We start from the raw sequence: 22849 nt of genomic DNA on the forward strand, positions 1-22849 counted from the left end.
CAAACACAACATACTGACACAGTCACAGACCCAGCAAACTGACACAGTTACAAACACAACATACTGACACAGTTACAAACACAACATACTGACACAGTCACAGACCCAGCAAACTGACACAGTTACAAACACAACATACTGACACAGTCACAGACCCAGCAAACTGACACAGTTCCAAACACAACATACTGACAGTCACAGACCCGGCGCACTAACACAGTCACACACCCGACACACTGACACAGTTACAAACACAACATACTGACAGAGTCACAGACCCAGCAAACTGACACAGTTACAAACACAACATACTGACACAGTCACAGACTCAGCAAACTGACACAGTTACAAACACAACATACTGACACAGTCTCAGACCCAGCAAACTGACACAGTTACAAACACAACATACTGACAGAGTCTCAGACCCGGCAGACTGACACAGTCACACACCCGACACACTGACACAGTTACAAACACAACATACTGACAGAGTCAGAGACCCGGCGCACTGACACAGTCACAGACCCGACACGCTGACACAGTTACAAACACAACATACTGACACAGTCACAGACCCGACACACACACACAGTTACAAACACAACATACTGACACAGTCACAGACCCAGCAAACTGACACAGTTACAAACACAACATACTGACACAGTCTCAGACCCAGCAAACTGACACAGTTACAAACACAACATACTGACACAGTCACAGACCCAGCAAACTGACACAGTTACAAACACAACATACTGACACAGTCTCAGACCCAGCAAACTGACACAGTTACAAACACAACATACTGACACAGTCACAGACCCGGCGCACTGACACTATCACAGACACAACTCACTGACACAATCACAGAGCTAAGATACTGACACAGTCACTGTGCCAAAATACTGACAGAGTCAGAGCCAAAGCACTGACACAGTCACAGACCCAATGCAGTGACACAGTCACACAGCCAAGATACTGACACAGTGACAGACACAATGCACTGACAGTCACAGGCCCAACACACTGACACAGTCACAGAGTCAACATACTGACACAGTCACAAACACAACATACTGACACAGCCACAGATCCAGCACCCTGACACAGTCACAGAGTCAACACAATGTCACAATCACAGACACAACACACTGACAGTCACAGGCACAACGCACTGACACAGTCACAGAGTTAACACACTGACACATTCACAGAGTCAGCTCACTGACACTGTCACAGACCCAACAGACTGACACAGTAACAGACCCAATGTACTGACCCAGTCACAGAGCCAACACACTCGATTATGGACAGATAAATTAGTGAGGACGAGGTCAAGTAGGTTTTCCCTCTTGTTGGTTCCCTCACCACGTGCTGAAAACCCAGTCTAGCAGCTATGCCCTTTAGGACTCGGCCGGCTTGGTCAGTAGTGATGCTACCGAGCCACTCTTGGTGCTGGAAATTGAAGTCCCCACCCAAAGTATATTTTGTGCCCTTGCTGCCCTCAGTGCTTCTTCCAATTGGTGTTCAACATGGAGAAGCACTGATTCTTCAGCCGAGGGGGAAAGACAATAGGTGGTAATCAGCAGGAGGTTTCCTTGCCCATGTTTGGCCTGATGCCATAAGATTTCATGGGATCCAGAGTCAATGCTGAGGACTCCCAGGGCAACGCCCTACTGATTGTAGACAACTGTTCTGCCAGTGGGAGAGGACAGTATTGGTAGGAGTGACCACTGCACAGTCCTTGTGGAGATGCAGTCCCCCGTTTTCACATTGAGGATATCCACCATCGTATTGTGTGGCACTACCATTGTGCTAAATGGGATTCGAATAGATCAGCAATTCAAAACTGGGCATCCATGAGGCGCTGTGGGCCATCAGCAACAGCAGAATTGTATTCAACCATAATTGGTAACCTCATGGCCCGGCATATCCCCCACTCTGCCATTACCATCAAGCCGGGGGACCAACCCTGGTTCAATGAAGTGTGCAGGAGGGCATGCCAGGAGCAGCACCAGGTATACCTACAAATGAGGTGTCAGCCTGGTGAAGCTACAACACAGGACTACTTGCATACCAAACAGTGGAAGCAGCATGCAATGGACAAAGCTAAACAATCTCGCAACCAACGGATCAGGTCTAAGCTCTGCAGTCCCGCCACACCCAGGGATGGTGATGGTGGTGTCTAGGACATTGTGAGGTATGTTTTCATGAGCATGACCATGTCAGGCTGTTGCTTGACTAGTCTGTGGGACACCTCTCCCAATTTTGGCACAAGCCCCCAGAGGGGTACAGGGCTGGGTTTGCCATTGTCATTTCCAGTGCCTAGCTTAATGCTGGGTGATCTGTCCAGCTTCATTCCTTTTCTTAGGTTTTGAAGTAGTTTGATACAACTGAGTGGCTTGCCATGACATTTCAGAGGGTAGTTAAGAGTCAACCACATTGTTGTGGGTCTGGAGTCACATGTAGGCCAGACCAGGTAAGGATGACAGATTTCCTTCCCGAAAGGAAATTAGTGAACCAAATGGGTTTTTACAACAATTGACAATGGTTTCATGGTTAATTCCAAATTTATTATTTGAATTCAAATTTCACCATCTGCCATGGTGGATTTGAACCCATGTCCCCAGAGTATTAGCCTGGGCTCTGGATTACTATTCTAGTGACATTACCACTACACCACCACCTCCCCTCCTTACTCTTGCATTTTATGCCTCTATTAATAAAGTCGAGGATGCTGTATGCTTTATTAACCGCTCTCTCAGCCTGCCCTGCCACCTTCAATGACTTAAGCACATATACACCCAGGTCCCTCTACTCCTGCATTCCCTTTAAAGTTGTATCCTTTATCTTATATTGTCTGTCCATGTTCTTCCTTCCAAAATGAATCACTTCACATTTCTCCACATTGAACTTCATCTGCCATCTGTCAGGCAATTCCACCAACTTGTCTATGTCCTTTAGAAGTTCTACACTATCCTCCTCACAGTTCACAATGTTTCCAAGTTTCATTCAACAAGGCCAATAAATAGCTGTAATCTATGGGTGGAAGGGCCATCACTCCCAGAGCACTGCTGTTAAACAGGGGCTTTGTGCGGTGTAATTTTGTGCCAGCAACACACACAAGAGCATCCTTAGCCTGAGGTCCCTTCGTTAATGTATTGCAGGTATACAATTTGTGTGGCTGGCTCAGAGTACAGAGGCGGCAAGGGATGCATGACAGATCCTCATTTTTGCCTTCGTGGCTACCCCGGCCTACCTCAGTGACTTTCTTCAGCCACTTGTGCACCCTTCATTCTCCCATTCTCTTTCCCCCCTATCAGCAGTCACTCCTTCAGCCTTCTCGAAACACCATGTCTTGGCAACACCCACTTGTTACCACCACAATCCTCACTGTCACAGACTTCCTACATACCTTTCCTCATGCTCTCCCCACTCACCTCTCCTTCCAGCTTAGTGTCTTTTTTGGCCACCAATTGTAAAGCACTCTTTGCCTAAGAGATGAGCTCCAGAAATGTGTGTTATACAGATTCACCTACCTGGCACTGTGGTATGTTTCACAAAGGCCACTTCTCCAGCATCATCCTTCAAACATCTAGAAAGATATAACCACACCAATCAGTTTACCATTAAGAGCCAGTCTCATCTCTGACTCAGAGTGCTACAAGGGCTTTCTGACATGGTAAATCATTTTCACAAGTCTCTAGCAGGTTTGAACCTGTAACAACATGCAATCAAGGGATGTTAATTGTTACATGTTATGTATTTAATTATGGAGAAATAGCAAAATGTAATGATAAAAGCCCATAACATTGGCAGACACTGTGATGTACACTGAACAGATTTCCTCATGACTATCAACATACCTCTGCTGCACCAGAGACAAGCCTCCATTGCACCATAAACAACATAGCCCCATACTATTGACAAGCAACACAACGTCCCCACCTACCCTCATACTGACTGCCAGATCAGGTGCAACATTGGTTAAGTGCAGAGGAAGGCTCCCACCACTGTCTTCCAGCAAGTAATCCCAGGTTGGGTACAAAATAACTTGCATTTAAGTAGTGACTTTCAGTAGAAAAATGTCCTAAGAAATTTCACAGATTGGTGAGGAGAAAAATGGATGCTGAGCCAAAAAAGGAGAGATCGGGGAGTGGGGGGGCTGACCAAAAGCTTTATCAAAGAGATGGATTTTAACTCGTTCTTAAAGCGGGTGGGACAGATAAAGAGGTGAATGATTTTTGGGAGAGGATTCCAGAATGGCATCCATGCAGCTGAATAGTGGGAGAAGGTAGGGGCAGTGGGGAAGGGTGAAGGCAAAAACTCCGAAGAATGGAAGGTTTGGGGGGTTGGGAGTTGATTGTAGGGCTACTGAAAGTGACAGAATTGGGGAGGGGTGAAGCCATGAATGGATTTAAACACAAGGATATGATGTTTTAGGGACTGGGTACCAATGTAGGTCGATGAGGACAGAGTGTTGAGCAAGTTGAGATAGGACACAGGTGTAGAGTTTTGGATGAACTGAACTTTACAGAGGATAACAAACTGACCAGGAGATGAAGGATAACAAAGGTATGCATGAAGATTTCAACGGCAGATGGGGTGAGGTAAGGCAGAGATACAGGGCACAGTAAATACAAAGAGGTGTCTTCCTGACTCTGCTTCAGCAATCCTGTAATGTGGCTCCGTCCCATCCCAGACATTGCCACTATTGCACGGGGATGACATTTTACCATTTCCCGTGGCTGCAATCAGATTGGAATGCTCCAGTCAGCCTCAAACTCCTAGGCTATGGAGGGGCAGGTCATCCAGGACTTCTGTTCCTTAGCATTATATTGCTACCCTATGGGTCTTGCTAGCAAGGCCATCCCTAATTGCCTTGAGAAGGTGGTGGTGAGACCACTTCTTGAACCACTGCAGTCTGTGTGGTGAAGGCATTCCCACAGTGCTGATTGGTAGGGAGTTCCACTATTTTGATGATAAAGCAGCAGGGTTATATGTTCAAGTCAGAATGGTGTGTGACTTGGCAGGGAACTTAGAGCATGTTCCCATGCACCTGCTGCTCTTGTCATTTTAGGTAGTCTTGCTCACGGGTTTGGGAGGTGAAGTCAAAGGAGACTTGGTGAGTTTCTGCAGTGAATCACGTAGTGGGCACTTACCTTGTGCCAGTGATCATTCCTTCTGGTCTCCTGGTGGCAGCCTCCTGCCTCTTGATTTTAATAGAGCCAGGTAGCCACTTCCTGCTGTCTGCCTAGCTGTTTAGAGCAGAAAGCAATATGCTAATGAGGCCAATAAATGGTTGTAATCTATGGGATGGAAATGTCATCACTCCCAGAGCACTGCTGTTAAACGGGGGTTTTGTGTGGTGTAAATCCCATCAATACTACACATTGCAGCCACAATGCACCCGTGGTGAAGGCAACGAATGTTTGAGCTCATGAACAAGTTTCCAATCAAGCAGACTGCTGTGTCCTGGATGGTGCCAAGTTTCTTGAGTGTTGTTGGAGCTGCACTCATCCAGGTAACTGGAGAGTATTCCATCACACATGCCTTGTAGCTCATGGAGAGGCTACGGGGAGCCAGGAAGTGAACCACTCACTACAGAAAATCCAGCCTGCTCCAACACCTACAGCATTTATATGGATTGTCTAGTTGAGCTTCTGGCCAATGGTTACCCCAAGTATGTTGATGGAGGAAAGGTCAGTGAAGAAGCAGCTGAAGGTGGTTCGACACTAGGATGCTTTTCTGAGGAACACTGGCAGTGATGTATTGAGACTGAGATGATTGGCCTCCAACAACAATCATCTTCCTTTGTGCAAGGTGTGACTCCAGCCATGGGGGAGTTTTGCCCATCATGCTCTAAATACCATTAAAATACAAGGTGAGCAACCCTGCTTTAAAAACTCCCCTAAAATACAGGGTGAATAGTCTACCATTTAACCATCTCCTCTTTTCCACTCAATCACTACAGAATCATTTGATTTAATCTCTCTCTCTCTCTTAAACACACACATACTTTTCCCTACATCCCACCCTTCATTACATTGCTTTTTAAATGCTGTGTGTCTGTAATTTTGTGCAGTTCTGTTGAAGGGTTAACAACTGAAACATTAAACCATCCATTGTCTCCACATATGCTGAATCACGGGCTAAGTATTTCTAACATTTTTTGTTTTTGAATAGTATCTCATATGGGTTAAAAAACAAAATTAAACGCTGGCAGGTCGAAGAACACCTTTACCTAATTGTCAATGGATATATTTAGTTCATTTGCAGGTTTTTGCAGGATTGTTATTAAATCTGCTGATGGGGAAAGGGTGGGGTAGTGAGACTAGCTGAGTTAGTTTTGCATCGCGTGGACACAGTGGGGCTGACTGTCCTCCTTCTCTGCTGAAACCTTTCAATGAATCTATGATTATGAGGGTGATGCTGTTGTTGTTTGGCAAACTGAACGCCAACTCTCTGCGTCGCCTCCCACTGCCCCCCAGACCACAGTCCCACTAGCGAACATCAAGCCATTGTTTCCAAAACTGCCACTGGCATCATCTTCTCTGGGGATCTTCCTTCCATGACTTTCAACCTCATAGTTCCCCAACACTGCATAGCCTGCTTTTACCCTTGCCAAGATCCACTAACAAAACTGCCCTGAAAAACCCATCATTTCAGCCTGTGTTGCAAGTGAACCTGTATGAGTCCGAGCTACACCCAGCTTTTGGTGTGATATGTGAAACATTCTTTGTTCCAATCTTACTCAAGTCCCCTTTCTCACCTCTTTTTCTAGTACATTGAGGACTATATCCGTGCTGCTTCCTAGTCTCATCCTGAACTGGAAAATTTCATCAACTTTGCTTCCATTTTTAAATTCTTACATGGGATGTGGGCATTGCTGGCAAGGCCAGCATTTATTGCCCATCCCTAATTGCCCTTGAGAAGGTGATGGTGAGCTGCTTTCTTGAACCGCTGCAGTTTGGGCCGATATATTTGGGCCGTTTAAAATAACTTGCCTTTCATTGCAGCAGCTTTTTCGGGAGCAGAGAGTGCGAGCGAGTGAGCAGCTGGGAAGGTCAGTTTAAAGTAAACTTAATTTCATTTTGTTTTCGGCGGAGACCAGGGGGCTGCTGGGTAAGTAAAACCCTATTTTCTTTTTAGATTAGATTAGATTAGATTAGAGATACAGCACTGAAACAGGCCCTTCGGCCCACCGAGTCTGTGCCGAACATCAACCACCCATTTATACTAATCCTACACTAATCCCATATTGCTACCAAACATCCCCACCTGTCCCTATATTTCCCTACCACCTACCTACATAAGTGACAATTTATAATGGCCAATTTACCTATCAACCTGCAAGTCTTTTGGCTTGTGGGAGGAAACCGGAGCACCCGGAGAAAACCCACGCAGACACAGGGAGAACTTGCAAACTCCACACAGGCAGTACCTGGAATCGAACCCGGGTCCCTGGAGCTGTGAGGCTGCGGTGCTAACCACTGCGCCACTGTGCCGCCCTGAGTGAGCAGCGAGTGAGCAGCTGGGAAGGTCAGTTTAAAGTAAACTTAATTTCATTTTGTTTACGGCGGAGACCAGGGGGCTGCTGGGTAAGTAAAACCCTATATATTTGGGCCGTTTCTGTACCTGAGACACTACACCTGTAGTGTATCCCACCCACCCTCCTCCTCTAACCAAAAAAAAGGACTCAGTGGTGTGTAGATAAGGTAAGGCTTTTTCTATTTCTTTTTTTTTATCGTGTGATTGGTTAAAAACTTTTTGTTCCTTTTTCATTTAACTAAGTTTAAGCTTAAGATTAAAAATGGCAGGAGATCTCAGACCCGTGACATGCTCTTCTTGCTCAATGTGGGAGCTCAGGGACATGGCTGATGTCCCTGACTCCTTCACGTGCAGGAAGTGTGTCCAGCTGCAGCTCTTGTTAGACCGCATGACGGCTCTGGAGCTGCGGATGGACTCACTTTGGAGCATCCGCGATGCTGAGGAGGTAGTGGATAGCACGTTTAGCGAATTGGTCACACCACAGATTAGGATTGCTGAGGGAGAAAGGGAATGGGTGACCAAAAGGCAGAGAAAGAGCAGGAAGGCAGCGCAGGTGTCCCCTGCGGTCATCTCCCTCCACAACAGGTATACCATTTTGGATACTGTTGAGGGAGATGGCTCACCAGGGGAAGACAGCAGTAGCCAGGTTCATGGCACCGTGGCTGGCTCTGCTGTTCAGAAGGGAGGGAAAAAGAGTGGAAGGGCTATAGTCATAGGGGATTCGATTGTAAGGGGAGTAGATAGGCGGTTCTGTGGTCGAAAACGAGACTCCCGAATGGTATGTTGCCTCCCAGGTGCACGGGTCAGGGATGTCTCAGATCGGCTGCAGAACATTCTGAAGGGGGAGGGTGAACAGCCAGTTGTCGTTGTGCACATAGGCACCAATGATAGAGGTAAAAAACGGGATGAGGTCCTACAAGCAGAATTTAGGGAGTTAGGAGCCAAGTTAAAAAGTAGGACCTCAGAGGTAGTAATCTCAGGATTGCTACCAGTGCCACGTGATAGTCAGAGTAGAAATGAAAGAATAGTCAGGATGAATGCGTGGCTTGAGAGATGGTGCAGGAGGGAGGGGTTCAGATTTTTGGGACATTGGGGCCGGTTCTGGGGGAGGGGGGACTATTACAAATTGGACGGTCTACACCTGGGCCGGACTGGAACCAATGTCCTTGGGGGTGCTTTTGCTAATGCTGTTGGGGAGGGTTTAAACTAATGTGGCAGGGGGATGGGAACCAAATGAGGTCAGTGGAGAGTAAGGATGTAGTAACTAAAGCCTGTAAGGAACTAGATAATGAAGTCAGCGTGACTAAGGGAAAGAGTAGACAGGGAGCAGATGATGAAAGCAAAGGGACTGGTGGTCTGAGGTGTATTTGTTTTAATGCAAGAAGTGTAGTAGGTAAGGCAGATGAATTTAGGGCTTGGATTGGTACCTGGGAGTATGATGTTATTGCTATTACTGAGACTTGGTTAAGGGAAGGGCATGATTGGCCACTAAATATCCCAGGATACCGATGCTTCAGGCGGGATAGAGAGGGAGGTAGAAGGGGTGGAGGAGTTGCATTACTGGTCAAAGAGGATATCACAGCTATGCTGAAGGAAGGCACTATGGAGGACTCGAGCTGTGAGGCAATATGGGCAGAACTCAGAAATAGGAAGGGTGCGGTAACAATGTTGGGGCTGTACTACAGGCCTCCCAACAGCGAGCGTGAGATAGAGGTACAAATATGTGAACAGATTATGGAAAGATGTAGGAGCAACAGGGTGGTGGTGATAGGAGATTTTAATTTTCCCAACATTGACTGGGATTCACTTAGTGTTAGAGGTCTAGATGGAGCAGAATTTGTAAGGAGCATCCAGGAGGGTTTTCTCGAGCAGTATGTAAATAGTCCAACTCGGGAAGGGGCCATACTGGACCTGGTGTTGGAGAATGAGCCGGGCCAGGTGGTTGACGTTTCAGTAGGGGACTACTTTGGGAATAGTGATCCCAATTCCGTAAGTTTTAGAATACTCATGGACAAAGACGAGAGTGGTCCTAAAGGAAGAGTGCTAAATTGGGGGAAGGCCAACTATACCAAAATTCGGCAGGAGCTAGGGAATGTAGATTGAGAGCAGCTGTTTGAAGGTAAATCCACATTTGACATGTGGGAGGCTTTTAAAGAGAGGTTGATTAGCGTGCAGGAGAGACATGTTCCTGTGAAAATGAGGGGTAGAAATGGCAAGATTAGGGAACCATGGATGACAGGTGAAATTGTGAGACTAGCTAAGAGGAAAAAGGAAGCATACATAAGGTCTAGGCGGCTGAAGAAAGACGAAGCTTTGAAAGAATATCGGGATTGTAGGCGCAATTTGAAACGAGGAATTAAGAGGCCAGTTGGATTAAGAATTGGCTAACTGATAGAAGGCAGAGAGTGGTCTTAGATGGTAAATACTCAGCCTGGAGCCCAGTTACCAGTGGCGTGCCACAGGGATCAGTTCTGGGTCCTCTCCTGTTTGTGATTTTTATTAACGACTTGGATGAGGAAGTCGAAGGGTGGGTCAGTAAATTTGCAGATGATACAAAGGTTGGTGGAGTTGTGGATACCGAGGAGGGCTATTGTCGTCTGCAAAGGGACTTGGATAGGTTGCAGTGCTGGGCTGAAAAGTGGCAGATGGAGTTTAACCCTGAAAAGTGTGAGGTCGTCCATTTTGGAAGGACAAACACGAATGCAAAATACTGGGTTAACGGTAGGGTTCTTGGGCATGTGGAGGAGCAGAGAGACCTTGGGGTCTATGTGCATAGATCGTTGAAAGTTGCAACTCAAGTGGATAGGGCTGTGAAGAAGGCATATGGGGTGTTAGCGTTCATTAGCAGAGGGATTGAATTTAAGAGCCGTGAGGTGATGATGCAGCTGTACAGGACCTTGGTAAGGCCTCATTTGGAGTACTGTGTGCAGTTCTGGTCGCCTCATTTTAGGAAGGATGTGGAAGCCTTGGAGAGGGTGCAGAGGAGATTTACCAGGATGTTGCCTGGAATGGAGAATAAGTCTTACGAGGAAAGGCTGAACATTCTAGGCCTCTTCTCATTAGAACGGAGAAGGATGAGGGGTGACATGATAGAGGTTTATAAGATGATCAGGGGAATAGATAGGGTAGACAGTCAGAAACTTTTTCCCCGGGTGGAGCAAAGCGTTACAAGGGGTCATAAATTTAAGGTGAAGGGTGGGAGATATAAGGGGGATGTCAGGGGAAGGTTCTTTACCCAGAGAGTGGTCGGGGCATGGAATGCCTTGCCTGGGGAAGTTGTTGAGTCAGAAACTTTAGGGACTTTCAAACGGCTTTTAGATAGGTATATGGATAAAGGAGAATGATGGGGTATAGATTAAATTGTCCTTGACAGAGGACAAAGGATCGGCACAACATCGTGGGCCGAAGGGCCTGTTCTGTGCTGTATTTTTCTATGTTCTATGTTCTATGTTCTAAAAGGGGTCATGAAATATCTTTAGCAAACAGGGTTAAGGAAAATCCCAAAGCCTTTTATTCATATATAAGGAGCAAGAGGGTAACTAGAGAAAGGATTGGCCCACTCAAGGACAAAGGAGGAAAGTTATGCGTGGAGTCAGAGAAAATGGGTGAGATTCTAAACGAGTACTTTGCATCGGTATTCACCGAGGAGAGGGACATGACAGATGTTGAGGTTAGGGACAGATGTTTGATTACTCTAGGTCAAGTCGGCATAAGGAGGGAGGAAGTGTTGGGTATTCTAAAAGGCATTAAGGTGGACAAGTCCCCAGGTCCGGATGGGATCTATCCCAGGTTACTGTGGGAAGCGAGAGAGGAAATAGTTGGGGCCTTAACAGATATCTTTGCAACATCCTTAAACACGGGTGAGCTCCCGGAGAACTGGAGAACTGCTAATGTTGTCCCCTTGTTTAAGAAGGGTAGCAGGGATAATCCAGGTAATTATAGACCGGTGAGCCTGACGTCAGTGGTAGGGAAGCTGCTGGAGAAGATACTGAGGGATAGGATCTATTCCCATTTGGAAGAAAATGGGCTTATCAGTGATAGGCAACATGGTTTTGTGCAGGGAAGGTCATGTCTTACCAACTTAATAGAATTCTTTGAGGAAGTGACAAAGTTGATTGATGAGGGAAGGGCTGTAGATGTCGTATACATGGACTTCAGTAAGGCGTTTGATAAGGTTCCCCATGGTAGGCTGATGGAGAAAGTGAAGGCGCATGGGGTCCAAGGTGTACTAGCTAGATGGATAAAGAACTGGCTGGGCAACAGGAGACAGAGAGTAGCAGTGGAAGGGAGTTTCTCAAAATGGAGATGTGTGACCAGTGGTGTTCCACAGGGATCCGTGCTGGGACCACTGTTGTTTGTGATATACATAAATGATTTGGAGGAAAGTATAGGTGTTCTAATTAGCAAGTTTGCAGACGACACTAAGATTGGTGGAGTAGCAGATAGTGAAGGGGACTGTCAGAGAATACAGCAGAATATAGATAGACTGGAGAGTTGGGCAGAGAAATGGCAGATGGAGTTCAATCAGGGCAAATGCGAGGTGATGCATTTTGGAAGATCCAATTCAAGAGTGAACTATACAGTAAATGGAAAAGTCCTGGGGAAAATTGATGTACAGAGAGATTTGGGTGTTCAGGTCCATTGTTCCCTGAAGGTGGCAACGCAGGTCAATAGAGTGGTCAAGAAGGCATATGGCATGCTTTCCTTCATCGGACGGGGTACAAGAGTACAAGAGTTGGCAGGTCATGTTACAGTTGTATAGGACTTTGGTTCGGCCACATTTGGAATACTGCGTGCAGTTCTGGTCGCCACATTACCAAAAGGATGTGGATGCTTTGGAGAGGGTGCAGAGGAGGTTCACCAGGATGTTGCCTGGTATGGAGGGCGCTAGCTATGAAGAGAGGTTGAGTAGATTAGGATTATTTTCATTAGAAAGACGGAGGTTGAGGGGGGACCTGATTGAGGTGAACAAAATCATGAGAGGTATCGACAGGGTGGATAGCAAGAAGCTTTTTCCCAGAGTGGGGCATTCAATTGCAAGGGGACATGAGTTCAAAGTGAAAGGGGAAAAGTTTAGGGGGGATATGCGTGGAAAGTTCTTTACGCAGAGGATGGTGGGTGCCTGGAACACATTGCCAGTGGAGGTGGTAGACGCGGGCACGATAGCGTCTTTTAAGATGTATCTAGACAGATACATGAATGGGCAGGAAGTAAAGAGATACAGACCCTTAGAAAATAGGCGACAGGTTTAGATAGAGGATCTGGATCGGCGCAGGCTTGGAGGGCCGAAGGGCCTGTTCCTGTGCTGTAATTTTCTTTGTTCTTCTTTGTTCTTTAGTTCATCTGGTGTAGGCACACCCATAGTGCTGTAAGGAAGGGAGCTTCAGGTTTTGACCCAGCAACAGTGAAGGAAAGGTGATGTAGTTCCAAGTCAAGATGATATGTGACTTGGAGCAGAAATTGCAGTTGATGGTGTTTCTATGCGTCTGCTGCCCTTGCCCTTCTAAGTGGTACAGATCATGAGTTTGGAAGCTACTGTTGAAGGAAGTTTGGCAAGTTGCTGCAGTGCATCTTGTATATGGTACACACTGCAGCCAGTGTGCACTGGTGGTGGAGGGAGTGAATGTTTAAGGTGGTGTATAGGACACCAATCAAGCAGCCTGCTTTGTCCTGGAGAGTGTCAAGATTCTTCAGTTTTAACATTGAGTAAGACTATTTTACAGTTTTACACATGAATTTGCTCTGAAAAGAGCAGTTGTTTCCATAAAAAAAGAGTTCTTAGAAGAACTGGCAGGCTTCACCATTTCTGGCCATATAATCTACCCTTCACCTGGAGAAATAACTGGAATGCGTGGAAACAGTGGGTTTATATGTGGTGGAGAATGGGAATGTGGGTGGGATCTTACTGCTGATAGGTCATTACATGTTCTTGTTCTTGCTGCTTTTGGTCAGCTAATTCTGTTCTGTGATAGGTCAGTACATGCTGTTGTTCTTGCTGCGGATTGGTCAGCAAGTCGATACATACTATTCTTCTTGTCAGGGTCTGTGGGTGCACGGCAGGTGGTGATGACACATTCATCAAATAGGAACATGATACAAGAGATCCTCATAATTTTCTACAACATCTGAATAACATCAATTTCGTCATGGAGACAGTACAACAATTTTCCATACCATTTCTTGATGTTATTATCAAGTCTTATTGTGGCATACCAGTGTACCAAGTCTACTCCAAGCTCACTCATGCTGATATATTCCTGAACTACCATTCTTTTCACCATCCCTCCATTCTTCAATCGGTCTCCAATGCCCTCATCAGAAGATCCTACTCCATTAGCGATATGAAACATCTACAACAAGAACTGCACCATATCAAGTTTACACTTCAACCCAATGGATTTCTTTCCCATAAGATCAACACACGTCCACCTGTTACTCGCACTGCAACATCCACCTCAACAAAAACAAGAGTCAGCCTCCCATACATCAGCACCACCTCACATAGATTACAACGCATTTTCAAATCAGAGGATGAAGAAGTCGAACATAAATCATCCAAGAAGCTCCACTCCATCCTTCATACCCACAAAGACAAGAAACCATCTCCGCGGCACAGTGGCGCAGTGGTTAGCACCGCAGCCTCACAGCTCCAGCGACCCGGGTTCGATTTTGGGCACTGCCTGTGTGGAGTTTGCAAGTTCTCCCTGTGACTGTGTGCGTTTTCGCCAGGTGCTCCGGTTTCCTCCCATAGCCAAAGACTTGCAGGTTGATAGGTAAATTGGCCATTGTAAGTTGCCCCTAGTATAGGTAGGTGGTAGGGGATATGGGATTACTGCAGGGTTAGTATAAATGGGTGGTTGTTGGTCGGCACAGACTTGGTGGGCCAAAGGACCTGTTTCAGTGCTGTATCTCTAAATACAAAAAAACAGGAATTTACAGCATTCCATGCGACCGCTGACTCATCTACATCGAAAACAGGCCGCAGTCTACACGCCAGTCTCAAGGAGCACCAAGCCTGCTACAAACACAATGAATGGGACAAGTCAACCATCGTCAAGCATGCTCAGCTCAATAACCACCGCATCGAATAATCCAATTCCAAACTTACCTCATCCATTACGCGCTGGCATACAAGACTTGTCAGGGAGGCTATGGAGATCTCTCAACATCACACAGCCCCCAAGACAGTGACTTGCTCATTAGGAATATCTGGCTTCCCCTACTCAAGAAACACATCACCACCTGCTCTGCAGCCAACATACCCCAACAAGAAGAATAATATGTATCGACTTACCATGAGATACAATAACTGACCAATCGGCAGCAAGAATAGCATATATCGACCTATCATAGAACACAATTAACCGACCAATAGCAGCAAAAACAAGAACTTGTAATGACCTATCAGCAGTAAGTTCCCACCCACATTCCCATTCTCCACCACATATAAACCCACTATTTCCACCTATTCCTCCAGATGGTAGGTAGAGTATATGGTCTGAAATGTTGAGACTTACCAGTTTGTTGAAGAATTTTTTTTTAAAGGAAGCAGCTGCTCTTTTCTGAGGAAATCTGTGTGGTGTACAATTGTCTTACTCAATGTTGATGCTGTTGCTGTGAAAACCTTCAAACAACTTAGTGTTACTGAAACTGCACTCATCCAGGCAAGTGGAGAGTATTCCATTGCACTCTTGACTTGTGCCTTGAAGATGGTGGACAGGCTTTGGGGAGTCAAGAGGTGAGTTACTTGCAGAATTCTGAGCTTCTGACCTGCTCTTGTAATGACTGTATTTATATGGCTGAGTTAAATTTCTAGTCAATGGTAACCCCCCAGGATGTTGGTGGGACATTTAATGATGGTAATGCTGTTAAATGTCAAGGAGAGATGTTAGATTCTTAGTTGAGATGGTTGTTTAGCACTTATGTGGTGTGAATGTTACTTGTGACTTATTGACCTAAGCCTGACTTGTCCAGGTCTTGCTGCATGTGGACATGGAGTGCTTCAGTATCTGAGGGGTTGTAAATGGCACTGAATATTGTGTAATCCTCAGTGAACATCCCCATTTCTGACCTAATGATGGAGGGTAGGTCATTGATGAAGCAGCTGAAGATGATTGGGCCTAGGACCTTTCAAATTCCCTTCTCTCACCTCCACATAATCTATCTCTAACTCTTCCTTCCTTGACTTCTGTCTCCATTTCTGTGGAGCTTGGATATTGAGTGACCAATATGTACTATATGTCCACTGACTCCCTTAGCAACTTTGACTACACTTCCTCCTATCCTACTCCCTGTAAGGGTTCTATTCCATTCTCAATTGCTCTGTCTCTGTCCCTGCTGTTCTGATGCAATTTTCCATACAAGTGCCTTTTGATATATCTCCTTTTTTTCCTCAACCAAAGATTCCCTTCCAATGTAGTTGACAGGGCACTTGATCATGTATGTTCCATTTCCTGCAATTCTGCTCTTACCATTCCCCCCTCTTTCCCAGATGATAGGGTTCCCCTTTTCCTCATCTTCCACCCCACCAACCTCTACATTCAATTGAAAATCCTCCACAACTTCTTCCACTCCAGTGTGATGCCACCACTGAATACATCTTCCCTTTCCCTCTTCTTTGGGCATTCCAAAGGGACTGGTCCCTTCTTGATGCTTTGGTTTGTTTCTCAATCACCCAATGCTCTCCCCCTCCCATGGCAATTTCCCATGCAAGCATAAGAGTTTCAGCACTTGCCCTTTTATCTTCCTTTCCACTGTCCAGGGCCCCTATAACTCCTTCCAGGTGAAACAATGATTTACTTGTACTACTTTCAATTTGGTATACTGTAGTCACTGCTCAAGATGTGATCTCCTCTACACTGGGAGATCCAATGCAGATTGTGTGACTGCTTTGCTGAACACCTCTGTTCAGTCTGCAGGCCTGACCTTCTGATCCCTTTATTTTAATTCTCTGCCCCACTCTGATCTTTGTCCTCTGTCTCTTACACATTTCTGATGAAGCTCAATGGAAGCTTGAACAGTTTCATCCTTCAGTTAGACACTTTACAGCCTTCTGGGCTCAACACAGTTCAACAATTTCAGACTGTAACCTTTGTCCACATTTTTTCAGACAGTAGCTGTTAGTAATTCTGCTATTCCAATTTACACCTCTATGCATCTTTTATTCCTTTTACTTGTCCCATTACCATCCTGTTTTGCTTTGCACCATTATCCATTTTACCCTTTAATCTCTCCTGCACTCCACCCTATCAGACCTTTTTCCTTTTTTTGTTTTTTCCTCTCCCTTTTCCTGACTGCTTAACCTGTTACATCCCTACCTTTTTTCCAGTTCTGATGAAAAGTTAACTCTATTTACATCTCTGTAGATGCTGCCTGACATGCTGTGTATTTCCAGCATTCTGTTTTTATTTCAGATTTCCAGCGCCCATGATATTTTACTTTTGGCATACATTTTGCTCAACAAGTCTGATACCAACCAATTAAAAAGGAAGGGATTTGAATTGTTTTGACTATGCTACACCCTGTAACCAGAGGAATGGGAAGGTTTGATGACTCCTGCATCCTGAAATGAGGAATACCTACTGAAAAGCTCCTGAATAACTGTAGTAGGGCTCAACATGTGATTGCTTGCAGTGGTTCTCAGCTGTTCCATTGCACAGTGCACACAGTTTAGGGAAAGCTGAACTCGCACCTGGGACACAGCTGGAGGCGAAGAAATCTTCTACAACTGAAACAAAATGGAAACAAATGTGATAAGTGAGGGATTGGCCTCCTTGCTTCTGAGCAAAAACCTGAATAGGAATTGAAAGAATAAAGGGGAAAGTCATTTAGCAAAGTAAACAAGAGCTTTAATGACTGGGTTTCTGGTGTATAGTGCCCAACTATTTCAAAAAATATACTTTTATTCATAAAAATTTGCAAAAATACATTACAAAACAACTCCAATTGGACATTTCATAAAGTGCAATAAAGATCAGTTTCTTTAAATACAGTACGCAAGATGCCTCTCTATCCTTGCCATTCCAGGTTATATTTACAGTGTGCACTTGCATTACTTGAAAACATTCTCTGGTGCACAACCCAAAGGGTGTTAGTTTCCAGGCACTTGTTCACTATAGCCAGAGGACCTTACACAATGGTCTTTTCCCCCATTTGAGCTTTTGTGGTGGCTGCCCCAAGCTTTAGTGTCACTTCGCATGTTGTCCTGACCTTAATGTGCCAGTCTGCAACACTCAGTCAGTTCTTTGCACTGGAAGACCAGCAAGTTTTGGGCGGACCAAAGTGTCTTTCACTGAATTGATGGTCCCCCAGCAACAGTTGATTATGTCTGTGTGCATCCCTGGGAACAGCCCATACAGTGTGGAGTCCTGCAATAGAGCTGTTTGGGATGAACCTGAACAAAAACCTGAACAAAAACCACTGCATTTCTTTCCAGATTTTCTTTGCAAAGGCACATTCCAGAAAGAGGTGGATGACCATCTCTTTCCCCACTGCAGCTGCCTTGAGGGCAGTGTGGAGGCAGTGAGACTTCAGGCGTGCAGGAAATATCTGATTGGATCCCTTCTCACCACCAGCCAAGCTCTGGTGCTTGCTTGAAAGTTCTGGTGATGAGGCATTCTGCCAAATGAGTTTGACTTGGAGATTCTATACCTGCAGGGCCTCAAAGATGTTACTTGTGGACCACTGCCTGATGAACTTGTGGTCATAGGTGTTTTTCTGCACAAACATTTCCATGAGGGACAGATTTTAGATTTAGATATACAGCACTGAAACAGGCCCTTCGGCCCACCAAGTCTGTGCTGACCATCAACCACCCATTTATACTAATCCTACACTAATTCTATATTCCTACCACATCCCCACCTGTCCCTATATTTCCCTACCACCTACCTATACAAGGGGCAATTTATAATGGCCAATTTAGCTATCAACATGCAAGTCTTTGGCATGTGGGAGGAAACTGGAGCACCCAGAGGAAACCCACTCAGACACAGGGAGAACTTGCAAACTCCACACAGGCAGTACCCAGAATTGAACCCGGGTTGCTGGAGCTGTGAGGCTGCGGTGCGAACCACTGCGCCACTGGTACAGGATGATCCAACTAACCCCTCCAGACTCTCTCTCTCTGCTGCAGTGATGGCCCAGCCTAATTCCTGCTCTTCATGGTGAGCTGATTCCATCAGAGCTGCTTCTGGTTCTTCAGACACCCACTCCCTCAAGAAGAAATGAGCATAGAGACAAGTAAGGAATGGGGAAAGGGAAGCAACAGATGCAGAAGAGGGCGAGATAGAGGTGAAGCAGATGGCCAAAAGCAGAGTGATCCAACACAAGAAAAAGTGAGTTAGTACCAATCAGCAAAAGATGGTTAGAGAAAACCAGGAGAGGAAGAGAAACAAAGAAAAAAAACTAAAGGGCAAAGGAGAAAGTGACAAGAGGAGGGGAAGAAGGGTGGATCTGGAAAACAGGAGGAAAGTGGAAGATGATAGCCAAACATCTACAAGATGTATGATGGTCCTTCACCAAGGATTCTTTGACAGCACCTCCCAAACCCAAACTTCTGCCACCTTGCCTTGAGCAGTTGTATGGGAACACCACCATCTTCCAGCTTTCCTCCAGGTCACACACCATCTTGACTTAGAACTATATTGCTGTTCCTTCATCACTGGGTCTAAAACCAGGAACTCCCTTCCTAACATCATGGGAGCATCTACACCACATGGACTGTAACTGTTCAAGAAGACAGGTCACCCCCACCTTCACAAGGCAATTAGGGATAGATAACGAATACTGGCCTTGCCAGTGACACCCACATTACATTAAAAAAAAAATAAAGGGAGTCGGGAAAAAAAATAAAGGGAGTCGGGGGGGAAAAAAAGAGGAAAGAAAGCAGAGTTAGAGAGAGTGAAAGGAAGTGGGAGATGGAAAGGAGGAGAGAAACAGAAGGCTAGAGAGAAAATGGGGATGGAGCAAGAGGAAAAGGGAGAAGGGGCAGAAAAGAGGAGACAGATATAAAAAATGCACGACGAAAGGAAGGAAAGATGAAAGGAATGAGATGAGTAGTTCACTTGTGTCTTTCCTTTTCTTCTGAACCTATGTAAAAAGTAAGATGAGAAGCATAAAGGAAAGTTATGCCAAAGGGATGAAGATAGTGAGAGATAATGAGAAACTATTTTTCTGAATGTAAATTAGTTACTTCCGACAGACCAGCATTAGCAATCTCTCGAAGGATGTGAGAAGTTGAGTCTTTTGATGGAACCAATTGCAAAAGATTTTAGGAAACATTGGGCTAGATTTTGTATTTGGATAACCGTTTATGGGTAAAATGGAACAGCAACTTCAAGTGAGGCAGAAGTGAAATTAAACTCCAATATCCAAAAGTTGCAGCCTGAGTTGTGCCACTCCACCATTAGCCTTGTGAAAAAAAATGTCTGCCTCACCATTGAAATGCATTAAATGGTGTAAAGTTGGTGTGTTTGCACGGTAGATACAAATTATACTGAACAAAAAGTTAAGTGTTTTCATGACCAGCTTAAGTACCCTTTTTAACACTGATAAGTGCTAATTACTGTCTATCAACCTTGCTGGCACTGAATGAACTTTTTCAAACGTGGACTCAGTCCTTCAGGCATTAATTGGTTTTGGAGATTTTTAAACATTTCAAAGTTAAAATTTTTATTTATTTTTTACTTTTTATTTTGTCTCATTTCTCCCTCTTTTGATCCAATCTTTCTTTCTCTGTTTATTTCTATTTCTGTATCTGATTTGACATTGAATTCACCAATTCTAGCTTGCACTTCTTTCTTAGTTGTGCTATTTATTTCTCAATCTTATAACCAGATTGTTTAAGATGCTTGCCCTCTTCAGTCAGGTCCCAGACATCCTGTTTCCTTTATGGCATTATCAGCTCTCTCTTAGCAACTTGGTGCTCAAAAATGTTTTGAGCTGAAAAGTGCAGTAAATGACCAATGTCATTAGATGCCTGTCTACAGCAAAATCTGTCCCATTGAATCAGACTGTTTTTATTTGTATATCCCAAAGGATTGTTTGAGCTGCAAGAGTGTTGAATTTTAAAAATACAGATGTTATAAGTTTACTGTGAGGGGATTCCCACCCAATAGAAGCAGATGTGAGGAAATCAGGCACACGCTGTCTGCAATTCACTGGTCATTACAGTCAGAATTATGGACATTTTGCACTCTAATTTCTGACATCCTCTGTCAGTGAGGCTCCTTATTGCTGCAGTTTGTAAAATTATCCCTGTACTGTGTTTTTTTCCATGTAACACAATTCTATTAGCTTTACCATTGCTCCGCCATATCATCAACAAATTGCCGATGACAGGCATACTGTTCCAGGTCTCTTTCTGCATCTGCTTTTGCTAATTCCATTCATGTACTTGTGGCATATCTTTACCCAACATGTAACACTTCACAGTTGTCAGAATTAAATGAAATCTGTCTTCCACCCATTTGCATGAGTGATCTGAATCCCTCCAGTTAAATTTACCACATCTACTATCTTGACTTTCTCCACATTGAGAAAGTTTTAGACAAAAGAAAGAGGCAACATTTTACCTTTCTCAACAGGGATCACTCCATCCCATGATGTTAGGCTGTATTTCAGAATGGCTCCAATTGGGATGATCCAGCCAGCATATTTACCTATGCCAGTGTGGCAGGACTTTTTGCCTTGCAGATTTTGGAAACCAAAGTCACTCCCTCTCTTTACCACTGCTACAGCGTAATAGCAGGAGTTCCCTGTAACATACAATGCATTCAGTCATATCGGAACCATTGTTCCCAGCTGCTGTATTTACATTTTTGTACATGTGCTGGAGATGGAATGAGGTTCTTGTGGAAATTTTAAAAGTTCTGCAAACAAATCTGAAGTGATAATATTGCTCAAATGTCTTGGTAAGGGGATTGAGAATCATTAAAGAGGGGTCTTGTATAGGTTATTGAGATTACTGTAGAGAGGGGTCTATCTCAGATTAAGTCTGGTTAGTGGGGGTTGTATATAGACCCCCAAACTGTAGTGGTGATGATGGGAATGGCATTAAACAGGAAATTAGAGATGCATGTGATCAAGGAACATCTGTAATTATGGTTGACATTAATCTGCATATAGATTGGGCAAATCAAATTAGTCAATACCGTACAGGAGGAATTCTTGGTGTGTATACGGGATGGTTTTCTGGACCAAAACATTGAGGAACCAACTAGAGAACAGGCCGATAAATAGACTGGGTATTGTGAAATGAGAGGAATAATTGACCATCTAGTTGAGACTGCTTGGGGATGAGTGACCATAATAGAATTGTTCAAGATGGAGAGTGACCTAGTTGATTGAGTCTAGGGTCCTGAATCTTAGTAAAGGAAACTATGAAGGCATGAGGTGCGAGTTGGCCATGACTGAGAAATGTTACATAAAGGGATGATGGTGGATAGGCAATGGCATCCATTCAGAGTGCATGGATGAACTGCAACAATTGTTTGTCCCTGTCTGGTGCAAAAGTAAAATGGGAAAGGTAGCCAAATGATGGCTTACAAGGGAAATTGGATATAGCATTAGATCAAGAAAGAGGCCTATAAATTTGCCAGAAAACAACAGACCTGAGGATTGGGAGCAGGTTCGAATTCTCCAAAGGAGGACCAAGGGATTGATTAAGAAGGGGAAAATAGAGTATGAGAGCAAGCTTATGGGGAACATAAAAACTGACTGTAAAAGTTTCTATAGGTATGTGAAAAGAAAAAGATTGGTGAAGACACATGTAGGTCCCTTACAGTCAAACAAGGGAATTTATTATGGGGAACAAATATAGCTGACCAACTAAATGCATACTTTGGTTCTGTCTTCAGAGGAGGACACAAATATCATACCAGAAATGTTGGGGAACACAGGGCTTAGTGAGTAACTGAAGGAAATCTGTATTAGTAGAGAAATGGTGTTGGGGAAATTGATGGGATTCAAGGCTGATAAATCCCCAGGGACTGATGGTATGCACCCCAGAGTATTTAATGAAGTTGCACTAGAAATAGTGGATGCATTGGTGGTCATCTTCCAAGATGCTATAGACTCTGGAACAGTTCCTACAGATTGGAGGGTAGCTAATGTAACCCCACTATTTAAAAAGGGAGGTAGAGAGAAAGCAGTGAATTATAGACCAGTCAGCCTGACTTCAGTAGTGGGGAAAATTCTAGTTTATTAGATTTTATAGCGGAGCACTTGGAGAACAGTGGTAGAATTGGACAGTCAGCATGGATTTACGAAAGGGAAATCATGTTTGACAAAT

At 44.6% G+C, this 22849-nt stretch overlaps 1 protein-coding gene across 1 annotated transcript in view; it reads right to left on the minus strand.

The window, feature by feature from the left end:
- Positions 1–22849, minus strand: part of LOC137375008 (serotransferrin-1-like) — a 109824-nt gene that overhangs the window by 74543 nt on the left and 12432 nt on the right. The window contains exons 4-6 of the mRNA XM_068041632.1: positions 21132–21314; positions 17140–17284; positions 3546–3601 (exon numbers count right to left, since the gene is read on the minus strand). Coding sequence (XP_067897733.1) covers positions 3546–3601; positions 17140–17284; positions 21132–21314 — 384 coding nt within the window. The remainder of the gene's footprint in view (positions 1–3545; positions 3602–17139; positions 17285–21131; positions 21315–22849) is intronic.

The sequence above is a fragment of the Heterodontus francisci genome, chromosome 11, assembly GCF_036365525.1.
Source record: "Heterodontus francisci isolate sHetFra1 chromosome 11, sHetFra1.hap1, whole genome shotgun sequence".
Classification (NCBI taxonomy): domain Eukaryota; kingdom Metazoa; phylum Chordata; class Chondrichthyes; order Heterodontiformes; family Heterodontidae; genus Heterodontus; species Heterodontus francisci.